Source organism: Ornithorhynchus anatinus, chromosome X1 (assembly GCF_004115215.2).
Source record: "Ornithorhynchus anatinus isolate Pmale09 chromosome X1, mOrnAna1.pri.v4, whole genome shotgun sequence".
Classification (NCBI taxonomy): domain Eukaryota; kingdom Metazoa; phylum Chordata; class Mammalia; order Monotremata; family Ornithorhynchidae; genus Ornithorhynchus; species Ornithorhynchus anatinus.
This window is the reverse complement of record NC_041749.1, coordinates 49,473,018-49,496,499: the sequence shown is the minus strand read 5'-3', so window position 1 is coordinate 49,496,499 and position 23,482 is coordinate 49,473,018. Positions and strand designations below refer to the sequence as shown.

The following is a 23,482-nucleotide window of genomic DNA, read 5'->3' as shown; positions in this document are numbered from 1 at the left end:
ATTTGATCTCTATCTTTCCATTTCCATCTGTCCTCATCCAGGAGGGTGGGTGAAACTGACCATGCATTTTGCATGCATCTACTCTGGGTATTGAATTGAAATTCAATTGTAGGGGGATGCCCTGATTCATTGAATTTTATTTCCATACATGGATTTAGGGCTGTTGAACTAAAGAGGAAAAGTATGTGGAAATAGTAGCACCCTCATGCTGGTTGGAAAAAAAATCACAGTGAAATTGTGGAAAAACAACCTCTCTAGGGTGTATACAAAAGCAGGCAGGGGCCTATAATATGTGAACTCACCTCAAACAAGCCACTTTCCAGTGTGGACTGAACTCTATTGGCAGCATCTTGAAAATTCTGAGTATTCTGGAAGTCTGATTGATGGACAGTAGACTCCTACACAGGCTGAATATCTGGGGCCCAGCTTGCCCCGTCCTGCCCCAACCCAAAACCGGCTCAGGCCCCTAGTATCCAGTCTGGAAGTGGTGCCAGGCCAAACAATAAGTGGAATCACAAGATAGGGATGTGAGTGCTAACTGCTTGCTGTGTAACCTTGGGTGAGCCACTTCATTTCTCTGTGCCTCAGTTTTCTCAAATGTAAAATGAGGATTTAGTACCTGCTCTCCCTCCTACTCAGACTGTGAGCCCCAAGTGGGATGGAAACTGTGTCCAACCTGATGAACTTGTACCCACCCCAGTGTGAAGAAAAGTGCTTGACACACAGTACGTGCTTAGCAGACTCAGTAGGTGTTGATACCAATAATGTATAATTTGAAGAAGTGTGGACCAGGTCATATTATTTGGTTGGAAGCTATCATTCATTTGAGGTTGCCCTCGAGGCTGCTGAAAGCTGTGGCACCTCAGCACTCCTGGGCAACTCCTACACCTGGTTAGTGGCATTTCAGATTGCAACAACCATGATCCATCCAACCTGAACCCTCCCCCTGCCCACAGTGGGTTGGGGCTATTGGGTTTGGTGCAGACATTCTGACCCAATCCTGCATTCCACAGGACCCATGGCCCAGACTCTGTCATAGTCAGGCTCTAATGGATACTTCCTAGCATTCCAGTTCAATGTTCCCCTCACTGGCCACTGACCACCCAGAGACTGCTGCTCCAGGTAACCACTGTTCCCAAACTGCACTTCCCTTTCCATCTCTCCTTCCTGGGGGACAGTGATATGAAGACACGCACAGGACCTAGCAGGGCAGGCAAGCGTGAGGTGTCAATGTAAATGCTAAATGAAAGTTCTCCCTTATTAGATGACATACTATGTTCATCCGAGTCATGTTCTAAGCCATTCACAGGACTCGTGAGCAGACTTGTTGCCATTACATTTTGGATCAGCCTCAATTTCCAGGGAGTGAGGGTAAGGGATGGAGTTCAATTGAGGTCATGGGAAAAAAAAACCAGTGGTTCAAACTGATTTTTTTTCATTTCCGGGTCAGTTTGACTCTCTTTTTCTATCAAGTGGCAAATGAGACATTACTCATGTGGAAAAGGAGCTTGGACTAGTGAATACAGATCCAATGAACAGTGCATGTTAGGTTCACATGAAAGATTTTCTTTCTTACTATGATGCAATCTACTGGGCTCTTCAGTGCTCCCCCCAAACATCATTTTCCTAATTTTGAATTTGAATTATATATGCAATTGTGCTTTGTAAATTTTGCCTTGGTTGTTTCCATTGTCCTGAGTGTATGTGTGTGTTGAAAGCATCATGCCAATTGGCTATTGAAAGGAATTCTCAGAACCCATAATTCAAAGCAGTTCCTTTGACAAAAAACAGCAAGATTGGCAATGCAGTACTTAAATACTTCCAGATACCTTTTCATGACCCTGAAAAACTTAAAATCCATAGGGTAATCAACAAGCCCATCTTTGTGCTAAAAATTAAGATTCAAAGCAGTTTGCATTTTCTCCTCCCATCTGTGCATCTGGATCATATTTTTCCATGTGAACCAAGTGGTCTTCAGGAGGTACCATCCAGAAGATTGACTCCAATTATTTTGAGGAAGAAAGAGATTTTGTAAAACAAATCAGAGTTGCCTGTGCTTCTTTATGGTCATGGAGAATATCTGACTGTCTGGCGTGCCCAGCTTCATTCAGATCAACAAGACCACATTCCCATCTGAGCTTAAAGTGGGCCAGAGCTCCTGGAACAGTGTGGTATCCCATAGATTAGGCTGGTGAGAATCATCATTGTGTCTCACAATTCACTGTGTGTCTTATTCTTGGTTAGAAGAAAAATATTGCAAATAAGGTGAAAGTGTGGAGTCAAAGCCAAAAATGGCGAAGGAAGACTCTGGGCAGAGCTGTGAACAGGAGGTGGTTGACTCTGCTTTAAATCTCTCTGGGCTACGTTGAGCCGTAAATTTCCTCTGAACAAGTCTGTCCCTCGAAATCCCTGTCAGGTTTATATCCAAGCCCATGCCCATGTACTCCTCATAAACCTTTCGGGTGTGCACCGTGGAGCACAGGGAAGCTAAGACACGCAACAATCCCATGAGAGAGCCAACGTTAGAAGTCAGAATCCAAGAATTTTCTGTTTTTTCACTTAGTCCCTGAGTCAGGCAAGCAGTCAAAGAGGAAGGGATGGGAATCCTCTATCTCCTCATCATCATTGCCATCTTTGTCATCATCATCATCATCAGCTCCTCATCTTTCACTTCATCATTATCTCCATTAACATCATCATCATCATCTTCATCATGACTATTTCTTGAGATCAGCCAAAAGAATAGGATGGGACTTTTATCCTTTGAAAAAAAAAATTAGAAGTTCAGCGTGGTGGTTGCGATAAACCACCCCGGACCTGGCTTGTCCCTCGATCTTTCCTAGCCAAAGCAAATGCTGGGTTATGTGGACACTAAAGCTGTGTGGTTGCAGAAGCGTGATGTAAATAGTGCCCAGTGAGAAGTCTATAAAAGACCCAGTAGACGCTAATAAGCTATTATGTCCCGTCCGCCAGCCATTGTACCTCTTGGCACAGCGGGATGCTGGGTGTGGTGCCTCCTAACGTCAGTCATAGTTAGTTCATTGCCAGGTCATCTCTGGGGAGGAAGTGTTCCCTGTTTACAGGAAATGCAAGACAAGGGCCTCAGAGGCAGGCAGTTGAAGGCAGAGGGCTGTGGCTGCTGGAAGCCCTGTTAAAGCATTTGTGAAGCTGTGGGTGTGTGCAGATTTTCAGGATCCCAAGGACATTACCTTTTTGTTTTGCTTTAAAAGGGAAACCCAAAACAAACCGGACCCTTCCCCCCTATCCCCGCTCCAATTCTCCCCACCCCATCAAGGCCATGGGAACTTGGTCTGAGGAGGCCATGAGAATCAATCCATCAATTGGTGGTGTTTTTTTGAGTGCTTACTGTGTGCAGGGCACTATAGTGAGCACTTGGGAGAGTACAATACAACAGACAATGAGTTCCCTGCCCAAAGGGGGCTTACAGTCTGGAGCATCACAATAGTATCTGAGTGCGGTGCTGGGTGCTTACACTGACTGACCCAAAAAGGAATGAGTATCTGCCTTTGAGGAACGTTCCTTCCCAGATAGATAATTGAGACATAGAAGAAACCACCTGTTAGGTGATTTTAAAAATAGCTTTTGGTGTCCATCAAAGTGTTTTTTTTCTTGCTTCCAGGGAATAGAAGTGTGTGTGTGTGTGTGTGTGTGTGTGTGTGTGTGTGTGTGTGTTGGGGGGAAAGGCAGTCTCTATGCATTCATTCATTCAATCGTATTTATTGAGCGCTTACTATGTGCAAAGCACTGTACTAAGTGCTTGGAATGTACAATTCGGCAACAGATAGAGACAATCCCTGTCCAACAATGGGCTCAGAACAAGCTCCAAGCTCCAGTTACTTTGTCATTGTCTCAGCATTAGAATTTGTAGTTTGCAATAATAAAATTGCCCAGACCTATGTGACACAACTTTGGTTTCTGGCCTTGACCTCCTGTGGGTGTGGTCATTTTTTTCCTCACTGAGGGACAGCTATCCTGCTCTCTCACCCCACTGCCAGTTACACAGAGGAGAAATGGCCCCAGAGAGACTCATGGGAATTTAGGATCAATGTGGTAGAATTGGTAGGTGGGAGATTTTCTTGGTCTTGTCCACCATACATTTGGGCAGGCACTATTGACAGGCACTACTGTCCCTATCCTACACATGGGGAAAATGAAGAAATCCAGTGGTTTTCCAGTATCCCACGGGGAATGAGCCACCAAGCCTGGAAAAGAACCTCCCAGTTTCCGGTTGGCAGTTCACAAGGCCATGTAAGTAATAAATTGAGAAGATGATTTGTGGGCCTGATTCTTTTATGTTAACATTATTAGGTCACCCATCGCAAGGTTGGCATTGAACCCAGTGGCTGCCATAATGATTGGAGTTGCTTTTGTCCCATAAAAAATAGACACAATGGAAGATATTGTGAGTCACCCAAGCCGGCCATTGTCCCTCTTGTCTTCTCATCTCACAAGAGTATATTGGGGGTTATATTTATGGGTTTTCAACCCCCATGTCCAAAGTGTGGGAGTACTGGGTGTCTTTCTGTCCCATTTGCTCCTTTTCCTGGCAAAAAGCCACTTCCAAGGTCTGCAAGCATGATAAAAGTGTTGCAGTAAATGATCTGCCTTGGGTGTGACTAACCAAACTAAATTTCAATATTCAAATTATTGCTGGAGATGGAGGGACAGGAAGGGTACTTAAAGTTTTTGTCTATCTCACACTGTGCTCACGTAAACCTACCCACCTGTCATAAGTGGCTTCAAAAACTGTTCACGAGACCACATCAAAATTCCCTTCTCAAATTTAGTTTCACCCTTGAAAAAGCAAACAACCAAAAAACTCAAATGTCTCTGTATGCTTTTCCTTCTTTGTGGGTTAAAATTTCATAAGGGCCAGATTTTGTTTTTTCCAGATCCCAGGTAGAGTGTGTGATCACAACTCAAAATTTTTACTTGAAAACTGACTGATCCGTGAAAATGACACCTTTTGATTGGCTTTTAATTTTTCTGGGAAAACAGTAGATTTTATGTTTAAAAAAAGGACTAGACGGAAGGCTAGAACTTTTTTTGGTAAATATTCTTAAATGATTATATTTCTGTGTGTGCGGAGACCTATAATTGATATCCAAAGCTAACTTTTGTTTTTGCTTAATTAGTGAAAAATTGAAGCAGTATTAAAAAACAAGCAACCCCTTTAGATCAAGATTCTGGGAATCATTACAGAAAGTATCCTTTGGCTGACCTCTTAGCATTAGCCAGCAGCATCTTTTAGTTTGTAACTCAAAGTGACAAATGATGGGCTCTATCCAAGTGTGAAGGAAGTGGAGAATTCCCTAGTGAAGCCCTTCTTTTTGTCTCTCTGCAGATTGGAAAATGGATCAAGCAATCAGAATTCAATGGGGGATGGGTGGTGGCGGGGCGGGGGGGTTGTGTGTTTCTCCTTAGCAGCCTAATGAAATGTAGTGAGATCATCTTCATCAATCTTATTTATCGAGTGCTTACTGTGTGCAGAGCACTGTACTAAGCGTTTGGTAGTTAGTAGACTCCTTCCCTGCCCACAAGTCTACCGGAGAGATCTCTGGGGTAGCGTTCCTGTGATGTGGGGTCAGTTTAATTCACAACCTGAGAAAGTCCAAGAATCAATTAGGCTGGACTTCACTTTGTTCACCTGTAGAATGGGAATACTTTCTTCCTCCTCCCTACTTTGTAAAGATTTTGAGAAGAAGAGTGAGGTTTATCTATCAAGGGCTTTTGGCTACACAGTGCAGAGCTCGAAGACTGTGTCTATACCAGCAAAGGATGGTTAGGATAGTTATTAGAATGGTTTTTTAGCTTCTTGGAGCAGGAATCAAAAGCTGTGTCTACACTAACAAACCAATTATTGGAATAGTCAATATAAGTAATTTGAACCCCAAATTCAGCAAATGAAAATTTGTGGCTTGAAGTATCAGGTTAAATTGTCTCCACTATGTCCTTCAGTTTGCCTTTGAGTGCACAACTTCTGCAAATACAAGAAATTATGATAAATGCTTGGTAGACTACCTGCACCCTGATTCTTACCAGTCACTCAGCTTGGTCTTGGAATTATGTATTTATGCCTGTCTTCAGCAATTGTACATATATGTGATATTCATTTAGAACATATATAAATATATATATACATATATATATATATACATTTATTCTGATTCTTCTGCTTGAGTATATTTTTAAGTCTATCCCCGCCCCCATAAGAATGTAAGCTCCTTGTGGACAGAGAATGTGTCTTCTGTGTCAGTTCTATTTCTAAAATTTTTAATACAGTGCATTGGGCTCAATAAATACCATTATTCCTACTATTACTTCTAGACCCCTCTGTGGGCTCAGCTGAGCTCACAGGTCCTGTGAGTCCTTAGTTCCGGGTGGTAAGTCGTGCCTGACCGGCACAAAGCCAAACCCATTCAGGAATGAACAGTCCCTCTCAAGCCCCATTTTGAGTGGGGGAGATGTGGACCAGAGGCTGGACTTGTGACCAGACTGGAAGAGAGTCCAGGACCTGGTCTAACACTTCTAGGGAGATTCTGCCATGCATATGTGGCTGCTTCATAGAATGCTAGGATTACAACTCCCCAAATCCTAAAGAAGTTGTAATGCCTCTTCACTGCATACCCAGAAGTGAATCCCAGACAACTTTTGGTTCATCTTGAGGTCACTTTTGGGTTGGCTCAGCACTCAGTGTGCACCACTTGGTACCAGTATTGATGCAGGCTGGGAAAGGACCATCACCGAGGTGAGTCAGATCCTGGATTCCTGGCCTGTTCTAGAGTTTATAATTTGTTCATTTCTCTAACAATATTTTTAGCCCTTCTTCCATATCAGCAGTTCTCCCATAACATGTGGCTTTACAATGTATTTTGGAGAGAACTCTGTTGGGGAATTAGGGAATGATCATCTGATAATGCACATCTATCTGAGTACAGCATGACGCCAAATTGGAAGATCAGTTGTGCACACATACTTAGTGTTAGTCAAGACAGAAACCACCCTCTCAAAGGTCACAGATGATCTCCGTCTTGCCAAATCCAACATCCTCTACTCCATCCTAATCTTCCTCGACCTCTTAACTGCTCTCAACACTGTCGACCACCCCCTTGCCCTGGAAATATCCAACCCCGCCTTCACTGACACTGTCTTCTCCTGGTTCTTCTCCTGTCTCTCTGGACACTCATTCTCAGTCTCTTTCGTTGGCTCATCTTCTTCCTCCCACCCCCTAATTGGGTATCCATCAAGGTTCAATTCTGGGTCCCCTTCTAGTCTCCATCTACACCCACTCCCTTGGAGAATTCATTCACTCCCATGGCTTCAACCACCACCTCTAAGCAGATGATTCTCAAATCTACATCTCCAGCCCTGGTCTCTCTCCCTCTCCATAGTCTCGCATTTCCTCCTGCTTTCAAGACATCTCTACTTAAATGTTCTCCCATCACCTGAAACCTAACACTTCCAAAAGGGAACTCTTTATCTTCCCACCCAAACCTGTGCTCCTCCTGACTTTCCCATCACTGTAGAGGGCACCCCATTCTCCCTGCCTCTCAAGCCCATAACCTTGACTTTACCCTTTACTCCTCTCTCTCATTCAACCCACATATTCAATCCATCACTAAATCCTGACAGTTCGATCTTCACAATATCTCTAAAATGCGCCCTTTCCTCTTTGTCCAACTGTTACCACCTTAGTCCTATCACTTATCCTATCCCGCCTCGAGTACTGCATCAGCCTCTTCACTGACCTCCCTGCCTCCAGTCTCTCCCCACTCCGGCCCATACTTCACTCTGCTGCCTAGTTCAGTTTTCTATAAAAAACCTTCTGGCCATGTTTCCCCTCTCCTCAAGAGCCAAACCTCCTCCACCTCCACATCAAACAGAAACTCCTCACCATTGGCTTTAAAGCACTCAATCACCTAGCCCCTTCCTACCTCACCTTCCTGATTTCCTACTACAACCAACCCGCACACTTCACTCCTCTAATGCTAACCTAATCACTGTGCCTTGATCTCATCTGTCTCGACTCCAACCTTTGGCCCACATCCTGCCTCTGGCCTGGAATGCGCTCCGCTTCATATCCAACAGACAATTACTCTCCTCAACTTCAAAGCCTTAAAGAAGGCACATCTCCTCCAAAAGGCCTTCCCTGACTAAGCCCTCCATTCCTCTTCTCCCACTCCCTTCTGTGTCACCCTGACTTGCTCCTTTTATTCATCTCCTCCCCCAGCCCAACAGCACTTAACGTACATATTACATAGGTACGCATACAGAGAAGCAGCGTGGCTTAGTGGTAAGAGCCGGGGCTTGGGAGTCAGAGGTCATGGGCTCTAATCCTGACTCTGCCACTTGTCTGCTGTGTGAACCTGGGCAAGTCACTTCACTTCTCTGGGCCTCAGTTCACTCATCTGGAAAATGGGGATGAAGACTGTGAGCCCCACGTGGGCCAACCTGATGACCTTGTATCTCCCCCAGCGCTTAGAACAGTGCTTGGCACATAGCGCTTAACACATACCATCATCATCATCATAATTATTATTTAGAGAAGCAGTGTGGCTCAGTGGAAAAAGCCCAGGCTTGGGAGTCAGAGGTCATGGGTTCTAATCCCTGCTCTAATGCTAGTCAGCTGTGTGACCTTGGCCAAGTCACTTAACTTCTCTGTGCCTCAGTTACCTCATCTGTAAAATGGGGATGAAGGCTGTGAACCCTGTGTGGGACAACCTGATTACCTAGTATCTACCCCAGCACTTAGAACAGTGCTTGGCACATAGTAAGTGCTTAACAAATACCAACATTATTATTATTAATTTTATTATATCTGCAATTTATTTATTTATACTAATGTCTGTCTTCTCCTCTAAATTTAAGCTCACTGTGGGCAGGGAGTATTGTTATATTGTACTCTCCCAAGCGCTTAATACAGTGTTCTGCACACAGTAAGCACTCAATAAAAATGATTGACTGACTGACTACTATAATGTGAGTTTTCTTAATGCGGGACTCTTCAAGAACGTAAACCCTACTTTATAGGTGACTTGGAGAAATAGTCCCGTGCTGTCATCCTCCCTGTCAGTTTATTCCAATCCATTTGGAAGCTCTTCCTATTGTACTTCTCAACTGCTTGGCTAATTTTGATATAAATGTTCCTAACGCAAATCACTTTTGTGGCGGTGTCTCCTCCTGTATCGATTCAGTCAGTTGTAAGGATAACTTTCTCCCCAAAGGCCCATTGCTTCCTCTGTTGTGCTGGCTAACTCTCAGAATGATTACAGGGAATCCCTGGAGGAGCCGTAAGATAATGTGTCTGCAATCTGGTTTTGTTCATCCATATCATTGCTACAAGCAAGAGAATGAGTTTGGGATTAGAACGTCAACTGAGAGATTGTTGGCTGGGGAAATTGTTTTATTAACATCCTTAGCTGCATTAAAGTTTATTGCTGGCAGTAAGTTTTACGTAGGGCAGATTTCAGTGAGGAAAAGTGAACTAGCATGTAGGTGAATTTAAAAAATGCCAGTAGTCTCAGATTAAAGCTTTTGTGATTTTTTTACTCTGGACCGCTTGAAAATACAAGACTCATAGCAGGGATAGTTTAAGGTGATGAGCTTGGGGCAGCTCCACTCTCAAACCCTTAAAAAATGTATTGGCTTTGATTCTTGGAGCCTGTCTCTTTGCATTCTGGCAGTAAAATGGTAGCATGAGAGTTGACCGATGCCAGAGACTCTCACACCTCACCACACCCTTTGACTGGCTCCTCTGAGCTTGGAATCGATCATTCCAACAGTGGACTGATTTGGTGAGCATAGCCTTTTCAGTCCATTTGTTTTCTCAGGAGGTGGACTGTTTTGGTCTTGGTTTGGTTTTGGTCCATCCCACACATGTCTGGGTAGTAGAGGGTCTGTGGCTAGGAGTTTTTAAAAATTGATTTCTCCAGGTACAGTGGTGGGTCTCTATTTGGGTACACATGCCACGGTTTGCTCCCTAGAAGTACAAAAGAGGAGAAAACAGGTATGGGGGAGTTGGATGCTCAGAAGTAATTAATTAATCCAAAATTCATCTATATGAACCTTATTCATCTTCCTTGCACCTCAAGGCCAAGGGCCACATCTCCTGAAAACCTATGGGTACTCAACAAAGGTTGAGCCCAATACACCCTTTCTAACTCCCTAGGAACTTTATTGCCCCTCCGAAACAATGGAGCAAAGCCCTCTTCCATATCCTCTGTTCAAACTGGGTTTGGAATTAACTTGAGTCCATCCAAGGATAATTCCTCTGAAATTGGTACACAGTAATGGGAAGCAGTAAGATTGCACCTCTGGTAATACCCAATGGGAGGAAAGTCTTTTCTCCACACAGAATATCTGCTTCCAAATGGGCTTAATCCAACTCATATCTTTCCCACCAAGAAGGAGAAATTGAGCTCCTCAGTCGGTCATTCATTGACAAACATCTTCTGAGTCCATAGACTGCATGAAACTCTGGCTCAGTTTAAGAATAAGCCTGGTCCCTGTCCTCGAAGGCATTTGCGTAGAAGTGAGAAGAGACCCGAAGGCTGTCAACTTATTTTATTTGATAGATAAAACACTTTACAAGTGAGTGGAAGGGGTGTGTGCATAGTGGGGACTTGGGTTGGGTGGAAGGGTTGGAGAATAGGTTGGGTTAATTTTGGAAAGCTATGATTCAAAAGAGGGGAAGGAGAGGATATAGTAGTCAAGAGCTGAGAGTTCGATTCATGCTTGAGACAACTTGAGTGAAGGCTTGGAGGCTGGAACGAAAGGACAGGGTATGAGGGACTTCACTTAGGCCAAGTTGGCTGGATTAGAGGGGTCACAGTAGGAAGAATTCTAATTCTGTTGTATCGTACTCTCCCAAGTACCTAGTCCAGTACATAGTAAGCGCTCAGTAAATATGACTGACTGATGGATCAGCAGATAAGAGCAAATAGGTAGGGAGGTGCCACCTGCTGGGGAGGTTTGAAAACACTGGGGAGTGGTGAGCTGGATGTGTCACAGTGACATGAAGCAGCAGATATGAAAGGTGAATTTTTAGCTGCTATGTACAGAATGTGTTGGAGCAGGGAGAGCTAGAGGCTTGCAGACCAGCAGAATAGATTGTATAGGAGTCTGAGTGTGAAAGACCAGGGCCTGGACTTGGAATTAAATGGTAGGGTAGGATAATAAAAGTTATTGCATAATAATAGTATAGTCAATGGTATTTATTGAGTGCTTATTATACCTTGCTTTCAACTCTCCCATCACTCAATCAGGCTGTTTCCCCCACCTGGAACTCCTTTTCCCCCACCCCCAATAGAATTTTAGCAATTAATAATTTTGGCTTTTATTCAATGCTACTATTTGTGAAGTGCTGGAGTAGAGACAAGATTATCAGATCAGACACAGTTCCTGGTCCCACATGGGGCTGACAGTCTACATCATCCCTATTTTAGAAGATGAAAGAACTGAAGCTCAGAGAGGTTAAGTGACTTGCAAGGTCACCTAGCAGGTCAGTGGCCCAGCTGGAACTCGAATCCAGCTTGAATCGAATCTCCCGACTCCCAGACCACAGCCCTTCTCACCTTAGGAGCCCTCCTAAAAATCTCATCTCCTCCAGGAAGCCTTCCCCGATTAATTCACAATATCCCAGTCACACAACCCAACACTGCCCTTGGCATTTACATGTTTCATTCCCATCCTCGGTGTGTATGAACCTATATTTTTATTTGTGTATTCATTTTCATATTAAATTGTTCATTTGGCTGTTTCATCCTGATCCATTTGTACTATCCCCTGTTACCATCCTTGTTCTTCCTCCTGCTCCCTCAATTTGTGAATATTTTTTGTCTAACTTCCCCATTAGATTGTAAACTCAGGGTGGGCAAGGAATGTATGTCATGCTTCTGCTGTTCTTTCCCAAGTGCTTAGTACAGTACTTCACACTCAATAAGCCATTCAATAATTACCATTGTTGATTAAGATGATGACGATTTGAGGATGTGAACTACCAGCCATTGGGAACTAAATGTCCTGTCCACTTAATTGGCTACCGGATGTTAAAAGTCCCTTCCTCATTTAAAGGTTATGTGGTGACTAACAGAAATACTTTCAGGTGACATAAGTAGTTGAGGATCAGGCAACATGGAATGGCCCAAGTGCTTCTTTGTGGCAACAGCTCTCCTTACATGCAGAAATCTGGTATTTATGGGTGATGATGATGGTAATTTCAGTGGGGTCCACAAAGTAGAGAATTTGCTGTTAAGAAAAGGCAAAACTAATAGCATACCAGTGCTACCAATGCTTGTGAGAAGTAGTGTGGTGTAGTGGATAGAGCATGGACCTGGGAGTCAGAAAGTTGTGGGTTCTAATCCTACATCCTCCACTTGTTTGCTGTGTGACCTTGGACAAGTCACTTTACTTCTCTGGGCCTTATTACCTCATCTGTAAAATGGAGATTAAGACTGTGAGCCCTATATGGGACAGGGACTGTGTCCAACCCAATTTGCTTGTATCCACCCCAGTGCTTAATATAGTGCCAGGCACATAGTAAGTGCTTAACAAATACCATAATTATTATTATTATTATTGCTAATGCCAAATGAAACCTTGATTGTCCTGGGTGGCATCCATGTCATTTTTGTTCCATAGGATTTTCGTGAATGCTGTCAGCAAACTATGCACGGATAATTTGTTTCGGTATTAGTACCTACTATGTGCCAGGAACTGGGGTAGATACAAGATAATCAGGGTGGACACAGTCCATGTCCCACATGGGGCTCACAGTCTCAATTCCATTTTTTAGATGAGGTCACTGAGGCATTGAGAAGTTAAGCGACTTGCCCAAGGTCACATAACAGATAAGTGGCGGAGCAGTGATTAGAACCCAGATCCTTTTGACACCCAGGACCATGGTCTATCCCCCAGTCCATCCTGCTTCTCACTTGGCCATGCTTCTTCCCATTTAACTATCACACACACACACACACACACACACACACACACACATGCACAGAGCGAGAGAGAGAGCGCTTTTCTTTGTGTTTGACATTGAGACTACTGACTCTGAAAGCCTAACCATGCAAGTGTAGTGGAAGAGACCAATATGCAGCTGAAAATCCATTCTATACTATGTGCCCATAAAAAAAGCCACCTTGCCATGCTGTTGGGCTTACTATTTGCAGTGTCTGTCACTGTTTCCATATCTGCCTTTAGATATTTTTGTTTTGTTTTGTTGTCTGTGTCCCCCTTCTAGACTGTGAGCCCATTGTTGGGGAGGTTTTGTCTCTGTTGCCGAATTGTACTTTCCAAGCACTTAGTACAGTGTTCTGCACACAGTAAGCACTCAATAAATACAATTGAATGAATGAATGAATATCCCAATCACCCTGGAATCTCTCCTTGCAGAGAGCAATCCCTCCTCTAATTGCTGTATGGCCTCTGCTGCTCCCTATAGTTCTCTGCACTATCATGTTGTTTGAGAATAGACTTCACTATGTCTTTCAAATAATTAGTTCTGCTCTTCTTGCTTGCAATAGCTTCCTTTCATTTCACTCTAAAGTAGCTACTTGGATAGCCAGCTATCTTCCATTCTCTTCACCGTTCCATCCAGTGAAGCTGAGTTGTAAGGAACACTGCCTTGATGATGGTGGACTGACTCGTTGCTGGTCATTTTATCTCTTTAGCTGATGTTGAGTTTTCCTGGTGTGAGATTACAAGAACCAAATATGCTATCTGTGTTAGGTCCAGCACTTGTAGCTATATAGGAAGCATGGCTTAGTGGATAGAGCATGAGTCTGAGAGTCAGAAGGTCATAGGTTCTAATCCCATCCCAGCCACTTGTCTGCTGTGTGACCTCGGTCAAGTCACTTCACTTCTCTGGGCCTTAATTACTTCATCTGTAAAATGGGGATTGAGACGGGGAGCCCCATGTGGGACAGTGACTATGTCCAACCCAATTTGCTTGTTATCTAACCCCTGCCTAGTACAGTGCCTGGTACACAGAAAGTGCTTAATGAATATCACAATTATTATTATTATTATTATCATTATTACTACTTCAACTGTATAATCTAGTTTGGAATGAAACTTAATATCCCATTGTCCCCACTCTCTCAAAGTGCATACTGGCCTTTGGGATTAAATCTTCCACTTCTTTCTCTATCCTTGCCTCACTGGGCATTGTATTGCCTATGTAGCAGAATTCAGTAACAGCCTACATCTCTGTGCTGCTAATGAAAATCTAGGGTTTTCCTGGTGCAGGATGATACGTAATTTCATTCTTCCTCAGGCTATCATCAGTCTGCAGTGCTGTGCTGACTCAAAATGATTCATAATCACCTACATATCCTTTTGTTTATGTGCATCCAGAGGACGGTCATCAGCATATAACAGCTCCTGGGTAACTGTCTCAGAAACTTTCAGTGATACTCATAGACTGTTGAAGAGGGAGAGGTTTTCCAGGGTTTCAGAAGTGGCATATTCCTTGTCACATCCTCAAGCAGGGTAGCATAGCATATGTTGGGACTGTGACTACCACATAATAATAACAATTATTATGGTATTTGTTAAGCACTTACTATGTGCCAAGCACTGTTCTAAGCACTGGGGTAGATAATAATAATGTTGGTATTTGTTAAGCTCTTACTATGTGCCGAGCACTGTTCTAAGCACTGGGGGAGTTACAGGGCAATCAGGTTGTCCCACGTGAGGCTCACAGTTAATCCCCATTTTACAGATGAGGGAACTGAGGCCCAGAGAAGTGAAGTGACTTGCCCGCAGTCACACAGCTGACAAGTGGCAGAGCCGGGAGTCAAACTCATGACCTCTGACTCCGAAGCACAGGCTCTTTCCACTGAGCCACGCTGCTTCTCAAGGTCATCACACTGGGGCTCACAGTCTTCATCCTCATTTTACAGATGAGGTAACTGAGGCACAGAGAAGTGAAGTGACTTGCCCAAGGTCACACAGCAAACAAGTGGCGGAGGCTTATCCCCATGTGATGGGGAAAGGATCAGACACCTCCAGTTCAGAGCCAGTCGACCATGTCGACATGGAATACCCATTAGACCTTGGTGAACTTCTCTGGGCAGACAGATTCACTGTAATTTATTTTAGTCTCTGTCTCTCCCTCTGGACTGTTGCCTGAGGTCAGGGAACATATCTATCAACTCTGTTCTATTGTACTCTCCCAAGTGCTTAGTACAGTGCTCTGCATGCAGTAAGCGCTCAATAAATATGATTGATTGATTGATTTACCTAGTAGCTGCCGGGCCCAGGATTGTTGATGGTGTTAAATGATTTTGTACCATCTGCAAAAGCCACATAGGGGTCTTGAGGTGCTCCATGTATTTCTTCAGTGTCCGCCAGGTTGGAAAGATCGTGTTGACTGTGCTGAGTTGCAATCCAAAGCTACACTGTGATTGGGTGAGTGAATGTTCTACAAAGACTGACTAAGATCTTCCTGGCAATGGAGAGTAGTGAGATGCCCCGGCACTCTCTGCAGCCAGCTCTCTCCCTTTTATTTAATCAATCAGTGGTATTGATTGTGAAGATTACGGTGACATCTCTGAAGTCCTGCAGCCTTTTCTTGGAGTTCCATATATTGAGGAAAGAACTCATGCAGAGGTAATAATAATAATGATGGTACTTAAGCACTTACTATGTGCCAAGCACTGTTCTAAGTGCTGGGGGAGACACAAGGTAATCAGGTTGTCCCACGTGGGGCTCACAGTCTTAATCCCCATTTTACAGATGAGATAAATAAGGCCCAGAGAAGTTAAGTGACTTGCCCAAAGTCACACAGCTGACTAGTAACGGAGCCAGGATTAGAACCCACAACCTCTGACTCCGAAGCCTGTGCTCTTTCCAGTGAGCCACGCTACTTAGTGAGCCCCTTCCTTCTCGATTTCTGCAGGAGTGTCATGAGATCCAGGTGCCATTTCTTACAGTTTCGACTAGAGTTGTGACTTCTGCAAAAGTTGGGGTGAAGGACATTCTTTAACACTTTGGCGGATGCTCAGCGCTTCATAGGGCCTCATCCTCAATACTAAATACTGGAAGTCAGAAAGATCATTGAAGGGTTGACACCATTACCACCAATTTCTCCTGCCCCACTCCCCCCATTTATAATGATGGTTGAGCTATCTGCATTTCTCAGCTGTGCTGTGATTGTGTGTACGGAGCCTTATAGCTTTTTCGATAATAAGTAAAATTCTGTGGCTTAGCGGCCATCAGAACAGATCTGGATCTCCTTCAGTCTTGTCCTCTTTCCAATAGTCACAAGAAGTTGTGAGGGGTTGACGATTAATTTCTTGTTTTTATTATTTTTACTACTACTACTACTAAGTGATTTCTGTGTGCCAAAGACTGTTCTAAGTACTGGGGTAGATACAAGTTAATCAGGTTGGACCCAGTCCATGTCCCACATGGGGCTCATAGTCTTGATCTCCATTTTACAGATGAGGTAACTCAGGCACAGAGAAGTTAAATGACTTGCCCAAGGTCACACAGCAGACTAGTGGCAGAGCCAGGATTAGAACTCATGAGTTTCTGACTCCCAGGCCCGTGCTCTATCCGCTACACCATGCTGCTTCTCTTGTGGAAAACAGCTTCTTAATCTGAGTTTTTCTCACTGTGTACATATACCTGCCTGCGTAATCTTTCCCAGCACTTAATACAGTGCTGTGCATTCAGTAAGCGTTTAGTAAATATTATTACTACTACTGAACCAATCTTGGTAGTGTTACCCACCGTCTGGATGATGGTCTGGAGGACAGAATATCAGAGAAGCACAATCTCAGAGAAGCACTGTTCAAACTGCTTCTGGTAGATACGATTCCTTGCCCCCAGTAGGGCTTATTTCATTGCCTCGAAACTCTCTGTAGGTGTCTTCATTCTCCAGGAGCTTGTCCCTGAAATATCTAAATGATTTGGATGCCATTTATGGTTACGTTAACTGCATTGATATCATGAGCTTGGAGTGTAAGAGGCGAGAGTTAATCCAGCAGTTGGTATCAAATGGATCAGTCTTTACCTTTGAAGAACAGGCATTTCCCTGCTAAGATGTGATCGGTTAACATCAAAGCTGGGTGGCAGTGTGACCCTGTGCCTACGAAAGAGGAACCAGTAGAAAGCAGAAGGGCAATATTGCAATACTGGCTCATGTCTGCTATTTTAATGGACGCATCCATAACAATTACTGTGGTAATATACAGAGGCATGCTCACCAAATTATAATGTGCTCCTACATGAACTTAATGTAGTCATTTATCTCTGGGGGTGGAGGGTGGGAGAGAAACTAAATTCCACATCTGCTGGGACAAACAATTACAAATTACAGCAAAACAATCTCTAGGAGAAGGAGAAACATGCTAAAATGTTTAGTAAGACTTAGACCCATTTGCTAGCTCCTTTACTTTAAAATATAAGTATTTGAACGTATGTGCACCTATTTAAAAACTTGTGCTCTGCCAAGTGCCAAGGTGAGGTAAGAAGGGGTAAGGTGATGGAGCTCTTTGAAGCCAATAGTGAGGAGTTTTTGTTTGATACGGAGGTTGATAGGCAACCATTGGAGATTTTGGGCAGGGGCGGGGGGGTGGGGGTGACATGCCCAGAACATTTCTGTAGGAGGATAATCCAGGCAGCAGAGTGAAGAAGGAAAGGGTGGATCTTGGCGATGTTGTGAAGGTGAGACTAACAAGATTTGGTGAGGGATTATATGTGGAGTGAATGAGAGAGCGGAGTCAAGGATGTCACCAAGGTTGTGGGCTTGTGAGATGGGAAGGATGGTTGTGCCATAATAAGCACTTGAAAGAATTTAGAAAGCAAGAAAATGGAGGCAAACACACCTCATCCACCACCAACCGTTGCTAACTGAGCGCCTCCTGTACCAAATCAGCAGGTCAAGGAGTTCCCCTTCACTCCAGTGTCTAAAACCTCTATTCAGGCAAATACTGAAGCCAAGAGGAGGCCCAGCTATGCTTCCAGGTAGCATTGGTCCAGTGAACCTAGACTTTGAGCCAGTTGTTGGGCAGAGATTGTCTCTATCTGTTGCCAAATTGTACATTCCAAGCACTTAGTACAGTGCTCTGCACACAGTAAGCGCTTAATAAATACGATTGAATGAATAAATGAATCTGTGGGGTCTGGGTTCCCTCTCCATAGATGGGCAATACCTTCTGACTAGATTTGTACCATAATTGCCATTTTCCCAGCTCCTTCTGTCCTCTTTGCCCAGCTGTCCCTGATATGACATAATGTCAAACTCTTCATTTAACAAGCCAGTAAAATCCAATGTGAGAAATTAAGGGGTTCGGGGGAGGATGGGAGAGAGGCATTTGTATTCTCGGCTATCAGCCACACAGCCCAATTAGCAAAGGAGGAGGGAGTGTGAAGTCCTGTACAAGACGGTGTCACCTATATAGTTTAGAGGATGTCTACTGAACCATTAGCCTCCTGAAATCTACCATTACATGATTCCCATGGCTAGAGATGTCAGGAGGATTTTCGTGGACTATCTAGTCCATTTCACAGTTTCCAATCAATTGGTCAATCAATTATATATTATTTATCATTTATAGAGAATCTACTATGTGCAGAACACTGTACTAAGCACTCATAGTAGTTAAAAAGCACGATCCTTGCTTTCAGAGAGTTTACAGTCAATCAGGGGAAATAGTTATTCAGAAAAACAGATAGGAAGTCATTATCATTATTAGAAGTTATTATCATTATTATTATCATATTTATTAAGTGCTTATTATGTGTCAAGCCGTGTTCTAAGCCCTCGGGTAATCAGGTAGGACACAGTCCCTGTCCTGCACAGGGTTCGCAGTCTAGGTGGGAGGGAATAGGATTTAATCCCCATTTTACAGATGAGGAAACTGAGACACAGAGAAATTAAGTGACTTGCCCAAGGTCACACAGCAGACAAGTGACAGAGCTGGAATTAGAACCCAAATCCTCCGACTCCCAGGCCTGTGCTCTTTCCACTAGGCCACATTAGTTATGTACACAAGTGCCTCAGGAAACTGTGAATCGTTTCATATTTAGGTGGCACAGAAATCCTGGAGTGGCACTTAGGGGATACAAAATGGGGAGATTGGAGATTAATCGGGGAAGGCCTCCTGGAGGAGATGTGCTTTTCGAAGATGGGTGGCATGGCTTCGCGGAAAGAGCACAGGATTAGGAATTCAGAGACCCAGGTATGAGTCGCAGCTATGCCTTTGGCCTGCTGTGTGACTTAACCTCTCTAGAGCTTGGTTTTTTCTCATCAGTAAAATGGGGATTAGGTAGATTGTGAGTCCCCTGTAGGACAGGGACTGTGTCTGATCTCATAATCTAGTATCTATCCCAATGTTCAGCACAGAGTAAGCACTTAGTAAATGCCATCATGATATTATTACCACTGTGATTATCACTGTTATTAGTATGAGTATTGGGAGGGTCACGGGCTGTCAGATATGAAAGGGGAGGGAGCCCCAGGCAGAGGGTGGGAGAGAAGAGAACGAGGTACAGGGAGTAGGTTAGCATGAGAGGAACAAAGTGCGAGCTAGGAGAAGAGTGGCTAAGTATGAGAGAGAGAGCTGATTTAGTACCTTAAAAGCCAATGGTCAGGAATTTCTGTTTGATGGGGAGAGGAGTGGGCAACCATTGGAGGGTTTTAAGGAGTGGGGAGAGGCAGGCAGCTAGCCTACTTGTAAATCATCCCAGACAGATTGACATTTATCTCGGATTATCCCTGGAACAAGTTTCACAAAGCTGTCTTAAAGCTGTTTATGGTGGCGATCAACTTCAGAAGCTTTTACCTTCGAAGTGTGCGGAGGGCAGCCTCTAAGCCCCACCCGGACCACCACACCGCCTTCATTCCATCTGTAATACCTCCAGAATGATTTGCCGATAGAATGTCAGATCTCTTCCAGAGAAGGCTGCCTGGGACCAGATGGATGTTAATGTTTAAGTTCCCAGGGACTTGCATTTCAACCGTGCCCTTAGCAGAGGCCAGAGAGGTTACTCTGCTCTCCTTCTCTCTGTTCCCCTCCAGTGCTTTCTGCTGACTTAGCTAGCAGTGTTTCCTGGGGATGTTCATTCTCCTCCCCACTCCTCCTTCCCTCTCCATACCTGCCCTCCCAGGTTTGCTATTTGCTGGACCAGAGCACTAAAGGGAATCAGCTTCTGAGTCTGCAGCCCAGCTTCTATTAAAACTGGCCCCACTGGAGTTATTCTCCAGCTGATGAGGCGGGGTGTAGGGTAAGGTTTGTCAGGATTCTTAAACAAGGTTGTAGGGGTGATGGCATCCTACAAAGCTAATCCCAGGGTGCCTCCTCACTGAGTCAATCCCCAGAACAGGGTCTGGGGCAAAAACGGCAAGTACACTTTAGTACAACCATTAGTCTTGGACCTGGCTTGGCTGGCCTGTTTGGCAGCTGGATGGTAAGGGAGGGCAAAGGGGCCATTTGAGCCAGTCATGCTCCAGGTTGCCCAGAACCCCCAAGGAAGAAGCCCCGTCATTCTACCCCCCGAGGGATTTGGATGCTTTTTGAGCTCTCCATAACGGAACGAAACCGCCCAAGTTCTAGAACAACCTGGATAGCAGAATCGGAAGGCTAGGGCAAAGGGCCAAACCTGCCTTGGACGTAAAGGCAGTGGTGGAGTTGGGGTTTCCGGTCTGAATGGTAGGACTGTCTCTCAAGGGGCTTGGGAAAATTGAACCCCGAGGAAGTTTTTGCCTTATGAGAATCTGAGTGAGTTTCTGAGCCAAGGTGAGGTAAGCCTGGGATGGTCCAAGTCCCAATTTGATTAGCTGCTTTTGCTGATTTTCACGTGGCTGTCTCTGGGCTTGAGACTACAGTTAGAGAAACCCTGACTCCAGTTGGGCCCCCTGAGAGGGGGGAATCAGGAGAGCAAAAAGATATACGACTGTGCAAGACCACTATTGCAGAGGGAAGGGAGAGGAAGGGGCAGATTAAAGGATTTACCGAGGGTGGAGTTGAGCAAGACAGAGTCTAGAAAATGCTGTGAGTGAGGCAGAGCACTCAGAGGGAACAGCCCAAGTTTTTGTTTTACTGTTCCAACTTCAGGACACAGTGTCCAGCTGATTTCCCACCTTTTGTATTTTATGAGGGTTCCTCAAGCAGCCAGCCGGCACCACCGTCCATTAATTGCACAGATCAGCTTGTTGGAGAAAGTGAGAGTCCTCTCCCCTGCCTCCCACCTCCTCCAAGGTCTGGGGCCGAGCCCTCAACTCAGCCAATTTAAAAAGCACTTAGGTCTCTATTTCTGCCCTGCTGGTCCCAGGCTGGTGTCTTAGAGTGAGAAAGACTGTTTAGTTCCAACTGCCATACCCACTTCCCCGGTCCTTTCCAAGACCAGTTGTGCTTAACATTCTAGTCTTGGGGGAATGATAGCCTTTCTGGAAAGGAGGAAATTGCCCAGCATCAATAATCCAGGCCAAGTGCAAATAGCCTCCAAAAGGGGATCCTGCTGTAATCACGCCGCTCATGTGTGTGTTGAATGCTTATGGTCCTTAAGTCACAATATATTCATATTTCTTTCCAATATTTCTCAGAGAGGTTGATATTCCCATGTAACTTGTCAGGTTTGAAATACGGAATGGAATGAATAAAGTTCAAATTTTTGTTTCAACCCTTCTTTAAGAAGTTTGGGATTGCCAAAGGGATTTTTTTCCCCACTCATACCCTTTCCAAGATCCCATGTGTTGTCTCCTGGAGGAATATTCCTAGATTCAGGAGGAAGAGGCAAGTAGGGCAGGGGTGAGGCAATTCTTGTCTGTCATCTCCAAAGCAGGAATGAAGCCAATTCTGCCTTGGGGTATTTATTGAAGATCAATAGATTTTCAGCAAAGACTCTAGGATTCCTCTCTCTTTGGAAAATGAGGTAGTAAACTGAGAGAGTCCTGGAATTAGATTCAATCCCCAAAGACCATCGAGTTGGGTGAAATTCCAGGGAGAAACTGGTCCCAGAGGTCCTCAATTATAACATCTGTCCCCAACTCAAATCGGACCTCTCATGGGATCGAAAAAGTTTTGTGAATTTCCACCTCCCTTCTCTGCCACCTCGCGACTGCACCCACCCATTACCCTGGTTTCCCAGGAGTGTTTCAAGATGGTGATCGCAGGTGGGACATGGTGGTAACTGATCCAAAGCGGTGCACAGTCAAAGTGAGGCAGGGGAGGGTCCCTGACTCTAATCCTTCTTTGCGTCTTTCCTTCACAGTGCCTACACAGAGCCTTACAAGGTTTGTCCCGTTTCCGTGATCCCCGTGGAAGATATCACATCTGACGAGGAACAGAAAAGCTCAGAAGAGGAGGAGAGCTGCCAGAGAGATCCCAGCCTCGTCCCCAAGGTAGGGTGGGGTAAGGGCACTGGTTTTCCAGAAAAGAGGGTGATGGAGGGGAGTGTCACTGTGCAGTGTGCTGTCCCCCGGAACATTTTAAGCTTCAGAACACTCAGTGTTTCATTGACAATTTTGGAAACCTTGAATGCTGGTAGACTTGGGTAGCAGTGGTGGAGTCTTGATAATAGAGCAGTCTGTAGGTCTAAAGGGAGATACCCACAAGACTTGCTAGGGAACCCAGCGGGAGCTGGGAAGGACGATAATTAGCAGCCCCCACTGCGGTGGAGATCTGGATGGTAGGGCTACTTGTTGCTCACAGTAGCAAACCAGGAGTATGGAACACAAGAGGGGACCTTTCACAGGGACTCACGGGGGGAAAAAGCAGGATAACCAAGTCGACCTGAGATTCTTTCAGTATTCCTTCTCTCAGAAGAGCTGATCCGAGCTGAAAACTAAATGTTTGTTGTGGACTTTCTTCCTTTTATAAATGACCCTATGATGGATTCTTTAAAGTGCCCACACACTTCACTCCTCTAATGCCAATCTACTCGCCGTACCTCGATTTGGTCTCTTTCACTCCTGACCTCTCATCCATGTCATGCTGGCCTGGAACACTCTCCCTTTTCATATCCTTTAGATAATTACTCTCCCCTCCTTCAAAGCCTTATTGAAGGCACATCTCTTCCAAGAGGACTTCCCTGACTTTCCTCTTATCGTACTCCCTTCTGCTTCACCCTGACTTGCTCCCTTCATTTACCACCCCCACCCCAGCCCCACAGCACTTATGTACATATCAGTAATTTATTTATTTCTATTAATATCTAGACTGTAAGCTCACTGTGGGCAGGGAATGTGTTATATTGTTGTGATGTACTCTCACCAGTGCTTAGTGAAGTGCTCTGCACACAGTAAGCACTCAATAAATATGACTGATTGATTGATTGAAGTGGAAACGACTCTTATGCCCACCCAAGCCAAACCCAGCGGCCTTGAGTTAAATCTGAGCGACTGCAAGAAAGCAAAAATGAATCAAGACAGAAAGTGAAAGTGACCCATTGATTTTCAAAGTCATTACTGAGGGAGGAATAAAGACAAAACCAGCCAGTGGAAATTGCA

At 44.5% G+C, this 23,482-nt stretch overlaps 1 protein-coding gene across 5 annotated transcripts in view; it reads left to right on the top strand.

Moving 5' to 3' along the window:
* FGD5 (FYVE, RhoGEF and PH domain containing 5) overlaps positions 1-23,482 on the top strand; it is a 188,507-nt gene that overhangs the window by 66,754 nt on the left and 98,271 nt on the right. For all 5 annotated transcript variants that reach the window (XR_005659489.1, XM_039910178.1, XM_039910176.1 and 2 more), the window contains exon 3: positions 22,246-22,375. Coding sequence is in view for 4 of the 5 variants with exons in the window: in XM_039910178.1 (XP_039766112.1) it covers positions 22,246-22,375 (130 nt within the window). In the remaining variant the exon portion in view is untranslated. The remainder of the gene's footprint in view (positions 1-22,245; positions 22,376-23,482) is intronic.